The 9,371-nt window shown below is 55.4% G+C and overlaps 1 protein-coding gene across 1 annotated transcript; it reads right to left on the reverse strand.

The window, feature by feature from the left end:
* Positions 1-3,620: 3,620 nt before the first annotated feature.
* LOC142061374 (protocadherin alpha-2-like) lies at positions 3,621-8,256 on the reverse strand. Its single transcript, XM_075102319.1, has one exon. The coding sequence runs from the start codon at positions 7,809-7,811 to the stop codon at positions 4,611-4,613; it is 3,201 nt and encodes a 1,066-aa protein (XP_074958420.1). The 5' UTR covers positions 7,812-8,256; the 3' UTR covers positions 3,621-4,610.
* Between the last annotated feature and the right edge of the window lie 1,115 nt (positions 8,257-9,371).

Raw genomic sequence — 9,371 nt, forward strand, 5'->3', positions numbered from 1 at the left:
GGACAGGCTGAGACACTTGAGGCTGTTTAGCCTAGAGAAGAGAAGGCTCTGAGGAGACCTTACAGCAGCCTTCCACTACCTAAAGGGTGCCTACAGGAAAGATGGGGAGGGATTCCTTATCAGGCAGTGTAGTGATACGATGAGGCATAATGGTTTCTAAATGAAAGAGGGTAGTTTTAGATTAGATATTAGGAAGAAATTCTCTACTGTGAGGGTGGTGAGACACTGGAACAGGTTGCCCAGAGACGTTCCGGATGCCCCCTCCTTGGAAGTCGTCAAGGCCAGGTAGCATGGGGCTTTGAGCAACCGGATCTAGTGGAAGGTACCTCCGGCCATGGCAGGGCAGGTGAAAGTAGATGATCTTTAAGGCCCCTTCCAACCCAAACCATTCTATGATGCTATGATGTTATGGTCATGGCAGCATCAGCAGCGGTGGAAGCCCACCACTACACGAGGACAGCAGACTGAAGCACTACCCTCCCACAACACCTTTCCAAAACAGGAGCAAGAAAGTTCATCAGACAGCATTCAGCAGCCTGCAGCTCACCCCCTCTTATCAACACGCTGCCTACATCAGGCAGGCAGCCACACAAGGGAATCTCTGGTGGGAGGCATTCCTACAATATTGTGGACATTTCCATACCACACACGATACCATTATCGGGAAGGCCTCCAGTTCCAGACATCTTGGAGCCTGGGAAAGAATCCTGGGCAGGAACACTCCGTTCCCATCATGCCTCATCCTTTCCTCTAGCCAACCTTCATGCCCCACTCTGAGACATGCAGTCTCAAGGCAAGCAAATGTCTCCCATTCTTGTTTTATCGCCACGTGGCCCATGGTCTTTCCAAGGATTTCCAGTTCCCTCAGATAAGTCTTCTCACTGCTCAAGGTCATCCTTCACATCAGGACATGGCCAAACCTACTCAGTGTCACTGTTACATTCACCTCTGTGACATCCCACAGCCTCCTTTCCCACCTCAGGGCTCACTCCAGATTTTTCAGGCACTTCCCAGCAATGAGACCGCCAGAAAAAACAAAACAAAACAAAGGTATCATAGGCACAGTGGCAGCAGACTATCTGCTGATGACCCTTCATGTTTTGCAAGGTTTCAGCTATCTCGGATGGAAATGTGGCAGACCTGGCAGCAATACTCTTCCTAAAGGTGATGTTGTGACAGCTCTAAATAGCAATGCCATTGGTTTCATCCTCTGAGAGAAAACCAAAATGTTGAGGACCACAGCATAACAGATGATATCAACTGTGGGGGAGCACTTGCTTTTGGTCTTGTTGGGTAGGGGTAGATCTTTGGGTTTGCATTCTTTCTTTGGGTTGGTTTGCTTTTGTGTTTTGCGTTCTTTTTTTTTTTATTCTTCTCAAAAAAAGTGATTTCCAGGACTTCTGTAATGATGTGGCTGTTGATACAAATTCCGAAAGAACATCAAAAGAGGCCAGCGTTTTTCACACTACTCTCTGGTTCAGAACGCAAACTGACAACCTCGGGAACGGGGGCGGGGGTGGGGCAGAAAAACAAAAATCCCATTTCGAACACTTACCTGGGGTCAAAGTCTTCTGCCTGAATACTTTATGCTGCTAAGTAGAGTAACATCATTATTGGGAAATTAACATAGGAGAAGTCCACAACACCTTCCCTACGTTCTTAATGACTCTGGTGGTACAACAAAATGCAGAATGACTACAGCCATTACAGTCCAGGCAACATTCAGGCAATCCAACATAAAGATGCCACAACTGAATAGGAGCAAAAGTACACCTGTCTCTCAAAACACCACATCCACCTCAGGTGTGAGTTACTTACCTGTTGCTTCTTCAGAAAGGAAATATCTTCAGGATAGGAGAATTGGTTTTAAAGGACATTTTCCCTTAACATTATCACAGATTTATGGGGATGATGGACAGAATAAAAGGACTCATGTTCTGCAAAACCTGCGCAGAGTCCCTTATGTACTTCTATCACAGGGGAAGCAGGAAGAACACCTGAAAGCAAAGGACATTCTCTCAAAGGCAAACTTAGATCAGGAGAGTGGAAAAGCCATCCCCCTACACTGACTGGAAAACATCCAAACATTGGCAAACTGACAGCTGCCTAAATCCAGCAGTCTGCATCTCACCCACTGTTACCAACATATTGCCAATGTGAGAGGGGGAAAAAAAAACACAAAAGGGTGGGCGGTTTAGTGAGAGGAGACAAGAAAACCAAAGGATCCCATTTCACTCTGTTGAAACTCAAGGCCTGTCAACATCCTGAATGCAGAGACCACTTCTTGCCCTCCCAGCAAGACTACGAGCGGAGACAAGACCAAGCAAGGTTCAGAGATGGCCGGCAGCATGATCCAAATTTCAAAAAGCTTCTGTTTGACCAACAACATTCCACAATAAAACCAAGTGATTAAAGGCACATATGGCAGTTACCTTCACAAGCAGCAATACCATGGAGAACATCACGGGGCGACGATATTCAGGATTTCTGGAGGTCCTGGAAGGATACAGGAAAGCACTACCGTGCGCCAGGGCTGTTCTCAGGGTTTTTTGATGGCATCCTCTATCCCACACCATTGGAAATGGCATTCTTAAGGACTCTGTGATTGAAGCTGTGATTATAGCTCAGATGCCACTCTGCACAGATTTCATTCTTGGACGGAAGCACACCAAATGCCAAAGCACAAGCACACTCACCGTATTAACTGGGTGAGAGAATTTCTAGTACAGAAAAAGGGGTTGGTTTACTCCGGATGGTTTGTTGTGTACGTGCATGTAACCAAATGAGAGAATCGTGACAAGGGGACATGCCATCTCTACTGACACCGACTCTGCTAGTGCACTAGTCGGCAAAATCAAGAGCACAAAGATTACACCCACTTCATCATGTGCCCTTACAAATCCTGCCTGAAGGAGGATCAAGGAACCATCACGGCAACATCAACTAATGTTGGTGGAAGCTACTATAGATGCCCACACCTATACAAGGACAGTGCATTGAAGCACTACACACCCACAACACCTTTCTCAAAAGAAGAGGGGAAAACCTTCATCAAACAGTATTCAGCAGCCTGCAGCTCACCCCCGCTTATCAACACATTGCCTACGTCAGACAGCCAGCAGCACAAGGGACCCTTTCTGGTGCCTGATTCTCCTAACCTCAAAAGACATTGTGGACATTTCAATACCACACATGATCTCAAGATCAGGAAGGCCTCCAATTCCAGACCTTTGGGAGCCTGGGAAAGGATCCTGCAAAAGCACACACTGCGCCCATCCTGCCTCATCCTTTCCCCCAGCAAACCTCCATTCCCCACCCTGAGACGTGCGGTCTCAAGGCAAGCAAATGTCTCCTATTTGTGTTTTATCTCCAAATGGCCCATGGTCTTCCCAAGGACTTCCACTTCCCTCAGACAAGTCTTCCCACTGCTCAAGGTCACCTTTCACATCACGGCATGGCCAGAACCTATTCAGTGCCACTGACACTTTCACCTCTGCAACAGAAAAGCCACAGCCTCCTTTCCCACCTTGGGGCTCAACTGGACTTTCAGAGGCCCTTCCCAACAATGACAGCACCATAAAAATATACATACAGATCGTATCACATACACCAGATCCAGCAGAATCTCTGCTCTTTCCAAAGGTGATGTTGGAAGAGCTCAAAATGGCAATGGCATTGATGTCATGCTGTGAAAAAAACAACCCAAACGTTGACAAGCACCCCAGCGTAATGGATGGTATTGATTCAGCGGAAGAATTTGGCTTTGGCGGTTTGTTATTGGGGCTTGGGTACGGCGGGTCTTTACAGATTTTTTTTTTGTTTTGTTGGACAGAAGCCTTCTAGGACTTCTGTAAAGGTGTGGCTGCTCATGCACTCATTGATAGAACATCATAACAAGCCAGCATATGTCACACTGCTGCTCTGCCCAGGAACACAAGTCCACGACCACTCCCATCAGTAACGGCACCATAAAAAACATACAGGTGGTATCAAGCACACTGTGTTCAGCAGACACCCTGTAGTTGACCCTTCATGTTTTGAAATGCTTCCGTTATCTGGGATGGAAATGTTATACACTGGTGAGCTCTGCTCCTCCTCTGAAACATCACACAGCTATTGGCAGAGGTGGTGGCAGGATAGCTCTAGTGGCAACGGGCATCGATTTCCTTCTGTGAGAGAGCAACCCAAATGCTGACGAGCACAGCACTGTTATGGATGGTAACTAATCTATAGGAAAATTTGGAGCTGATTTTTTTGTTTGGTTTTGAAAATACTGATACCAGCGTGATCTGCAGTCAGCAACGGTGTTGAAGCAGCAAATAGTGCCTGGGGGACTGTCACCACCACAGCCTGCCTGTTTTGCACCCCTTCAGCAAGCTCGGGTGGAAATGCTACACAGCAGCAAGCAAGAGCATCCGCAAAGCCCATGTCCTAGCCCCTCTCATCACAGTCGGCAGTGACTTTATTCCACGGGAGAACAACTCCCACCCAGAACAGTAAACAGGTAACTGCTGCTGGGCGGGGAAATGCCTTTCCTTTTCCCCGCAAAGCAATAGCAGAGGGGCCCCGCCAAGGACGTGAAGGCAGGTGCAAAGGTCCCGTTAACAGCCCTAAGCACCCGACCAGCACCCACCGCCCGCAGGCCCCGGGGCTGAGCCCGGCTCCCACCACCGCCTGCCCAGGCGGCGGGCGAGAACGGCGACTCGGGCGAGACTAGCAAAAAGGGGGAAGGGGCGAGAGGCGAGAAAGGCAGGGCCACTGACCGTGTCCAGGAGAGCGGGCGGCTCCGGCTGCGTCTCCTTCGCCGCGGGACCGGCCGGCGGCGGGAAGTTGGGGCTGAAAACCATCAGGTCGCTCTTGCCCGCGCCGTCCGCCACGCACAGGCTCCGGCTCTGGCGCTGCGAGTACGACCAGCTCCCCACTTCGCTGGCGCACACCAGCGTCGCCGGCCCGGGCCCCGACAGCACGGCCGCCCGCGGCGCCCACCGCGACGCCCCGTACAGCACCACCGCCAGCAGGAACAGGCTCGACACCGCGCAGATGGCCACCACCAGCCACACGTTCGTCGTCGCCGCCGCCGCCGCCGCCGCCGCGCCGCCCTCCGCGCCCGCCGCCGGCCGCAGCCCCGCCCCCGACGAGGACGGGGACGACGAGGACGAGGACGAGGACGAGCCCGCGGCCGCCAGCGCCGCCTCGGCGCCCTCCACCAGCGACACGCTCAGCGTGGCCGTGGCCGAGCGCGCCGGCTCCCCGTGGTCCCGCACCACGATCACCAGCCTCTGCCGCGGGCCGTCCGCCTCCTCCAGCGCCCGCGCCGTGCTCACCTCGCCGCTGTACAGCCCCACGCGGAACGGGCCCTTCTCCCGCGGCTCCCACAGCTCGTAGCGCAGCCACGCGTTGTAGCCCGAGTCCGCGTCCACCGCGCGGATCTTCGCCACCACCTGCCCCGCCGGCGCCCCCCACGCCGCCCACGCCCACAACGCCCCCGAGCCCGGCCCCGACGCCGCCGCCTCGCCCGACGCCCCGGCCCACGGCCCGCCGCCCGCCGCCGGCAGCAGCGCCGGCGCGTTGTCGTTCTCGTCCACCACGAAGACCTGCACCGTGGCGTTGCCGCACAGCGGCGGCTCCCCCGCGTCCACCGCCCGCACCTCGAACTGCAGCACCTGCACCTCCTCGTAGTCCAACGGCTGCAGCGCCCACAGCCGCCCGCTCTCCGCGTCCACCGACACGTAGCTCGACGCCGGGCGCCACCCCCCGACCACCGCCGCCGCGCCCCCGCCGCCGCCCTCCGCCACCGAGTAGCTCACGCGCCCGTTGCCCGCCTCGTCCGGGTCCCGCGCCCACAGCCGCGCCAGCTCCGCGCCCGCCGCGTTGTTCTCCCGCGCCAGCACCGTGTACACGGCCTGCGCGAACGCCGGCGCGTTGTCGTTCACGTCCGACACCGGCACCCGCACCGCGCGGCTGGCGCGCAGCGGCGGCGCCCCGCCGTCCTCCGCCCGCACCTCCACCTCGTACTCCGCCACCCGCTCCCGGTCCAGCGACTCCCGCAGCACCAGCGAGTACGAGCCCGCGAACGTCGCCACCAGCCCGAACGGCGACGGCGGCCACGCCGCGCAGCGCACCCGACCGTTCGCCCCCGAGTCCCGGTCCGACACGCTCAGCAGCGCCACCACCGTCCCCACCGCCGCGTCCTCCGGCACCGGCACCGACAGCGACGTCACCCACACCTCCGGCGCGTTGTCGTTCACGTCCAGCAACTCCAGCTCCACGCTACAGTGACCCGACAGCGGGGGCGTCCCCTCATCTGTCGCTTCGATCTGTATCTCGTATGAACGGACGTCTTCATAGTCCAGGGCTCCCGTGAGCCGGATCTCGCCTGTCCTCGGATTTAAACTGAAAAGGTTTAAGCGCCCTGGAGGAAATATATTGCTGGCAGAGAATATCACGTCCGCATTGCTTCCCACGTCCGGATCCGTGGCGTTCACCCGAGCCACCAGCGTCCCCTCTGCAGCGCTCTCCGGCAGCTGCACTTTATACACCGACTGGTTGAACTGGGGCGCGTTGTCGTTCGCGTCCAGCACCGAGATCACCACCTCCATCGTGCCCGTCAGCGGCGGCCGGCCCCCGTCACTCGCCGTCACCACCAACCGGTGCACAGCCACCGTCTCCCGGTCCAGCGGTTTCGCGAGCACCAGAAAAACTGAATTCCTCTTTACATCAGCAGATTTAACATCGAGGTTAAAGTGCTCGCTGGGGCTGAGTGTGTAGGAGAGCTGCGCGTTGGCTCCGATATCTGCATCCGACGCGCCCTCCAGCGGGAACCGAGACCCCGGCAGCGACAGTTCCGCGATGCTGAGGTTTTTCCGGGCGGCGGGGAAGAGCGGGGCGTTGTCGTTGATGTCGGTCACCTCCAGCTCCACGTGGAAGACGCGCAGCGGCCGCTCCACCAGCACCTCCAGGCGCAGGGCGCACGGCGCGCTCTTCCCGCACAGCTCCTCCCGGTCCAGCCGCGAGCTCACCACCAGCGCCCCGCTCGCCCCGCTCACCTCCACGCTCGCCCGCCGACCCTGCGCCACCAGCCGCAGCCGCCGCGCCTCCGGATCCACCGCCTCCAGGCCCAGGTCCTGCGCCAGACGCCCCACCACCGTCCCGGCCTTGGCTTCCTCCGGCACCGAGTAGCGCACCTGCCCGCCGACCAGCGCCCAGGCCGCCTGCAGCACCAGCACACGCACCACGGGCCCCCACCACACGCCCATCGCCGCCGCCGCCGCCGCCGCCTCCACCCGCCCGGGCCCCGCACGGCTCCCCGCCGCCGCACGGACGCGCCGGCTCTCCTGCCCGCCCCGCGCCGCCCCCCCGCGCTCACAGCCGGGCTCTCCGCCGCACCGGGGCGGAGCCGCCTCGCCGCTCCGCCGCCGTTTCTGAGCCTGCAGCGACACCGTGTGCTGCTCCGCCGCCTCACACGCTCCCCACGCTCGCCCGCGCCTCCGCACCCGCGCTCGGCACCTCCGCTGCCGGCTGTTCTTCCTTCCTCCTCTTGACTTTTCTTCTATTTTCTTTCTCTCCTTCTTTCTTCTTTTATTTCTTCTTCCATGCTGACTTGCTTCTTCGTTGTGTGGATTATTTTTGTCCCTTCTTCCTTTCTCGTTCTTCTTCTCGCCTTCTTTCCCTCCAGTTATCGTTCTTTGTTTTTCTCGTTCTTTCTCTTTCCCTTTCACAACACTTCGACTTCTCTTTCCTCTCTTGATTCCCCTTTTCGTTCTTGCCCTGCCGTGCCCCAATCTCTTCTCACCTTTCCCCTCTCTTGCCATCCTTCTCTCTTCTTTACCCCTGCTCGCAGCTCACCAGTCGCCTCCGGCGCCGCGGCGGAGGCCGGCAAAGACGGAGCCATCACCGATAATTACGGGGCATCACCTCCAGAGTGCCGTACTCTAACCAAGGGGGCGGCTGTCGGGACCAGGTCTGTTCAGCGGCTAGAGCTAAGGTCGCTGCGTGCTGGTAATCTACCATCGCTTCCTTCCTTCCTTCCTTCCGTCCTTCCTTCCTATTCTTTTTCTTCCCTCTTTCCTTCCTTTTAATTTTCACAGATTCCTTCCTTGCCTTTTTCCTTTCATTCTCTGAGTCTTCCTTCTGCAAGACAGAGTTGGTGCACCCTGGTACTCTCCTCTATGGTCTCTTCCTTTTTTTCCTCTCTTTGTCATCTTCCTTCCTTCCTTCCTTCCTTCCTTCCTTCCTTCCTTCCTTCCTTCCTTCCTTCCTTCCATAATTGCTTCTTTCTTCCTGTCTTTCTCCATCTTTCTTCATTTCTTCCTCTCACCATCTTTCCGTGTACAGTGATAGAAGATGTGCATCCTAGTTTATCATGCATTTATCATGCAATTTTAATTTATTATTTTATCTTAGTTCTCTCTATTGCTTGCTTTGTTCTGGTTTGCTTTTCCTTCTCTGTTGTTTCTTCCTCCTCTCCTTTCTCCTCTTTGTACTTCTCCTCTCTTCCCAGCCCTTTCCTCCTCTTCCCTTCCTGCCTTTTTGCCTCTTCTTTGTCTCCCGTACCAACACATTTTGTACACGACTACACCACGTTCGCCATGCAGCACAGACTTGCTCTATGGCAACAGCTCTTTCCTCTTCCTCACCACTTTACATCAAGCCTGGCACAGCGTCCCTGAGTAACAAGGAAGCCGAGATTCTCAGCTCCAGTCAGCACGTAGACATAACATCAGTGCATCCTGGTAATCTCCTCTATCATCTCTTCCTTCCTTTTTTTCCACTTCCTTCCTTCCGTCTCTCTTTCCTCCTTCCTTGCTTTTTCATTTGCATACAGTCCTTTTCCCCATCTTCCCTTCTCTTTCATTTCTTCATTCTTTTATTCTTCCTTCCTCCCTTCCTTCCTTCCTTTTTCTTTACATACAGTCCTGTTTCCATTTCCTTCTTTCCTTCTTTCTTCCTTCCTCCTTCTTTTTCTCCTCCTTCTTAATTCTTCCTCTCTTCCTTTCTCTTCCTTTCATCTTTTTCCTCTTTCCTCCATCTTTTCCTTCTCTCCCTTCTTTTTTGCCCCAACCTGCCCTACCCTTGCCTCCCCTTGTCTCCTACTTCCATCCTTATCTCTTCCTTTTCCATTTTCTACATGTCTACACCATGCTCAACATGAAGCACAAACGTGCCCTTTGGCAAGACCTCTCGTTCATCTTTCCTGTTGCCCTCCAACCATGCAGATGGGGAACAACCTTCCTGCTTTCCTCCCATCTACGCAAGACAGACAGAGTGCACCTTCACCTCCACTTGTGGAAGGAAGACCACACTCTTCAGCCTCTGTCCTCTCAAGAGCAGAATCCACCTCGCTCTGAAGCACAAGCCAAGCTCCAGGTACT

This window comes from Phalacrocorax aristotelis, chromosome 8, assembly GCF_949628215.1.
Source record: "Phalacrocorax aristotelis chromosome 8, bGulAri2.1, whole genome shotgun sequence".
NCBI classification, from domain to species: Eukaryota; Metazoa; Chordata; class Aves; order Suliformes; family Phalacrocoracidae; genus Phalacrocorax; species Phalacrocorax aristotelis.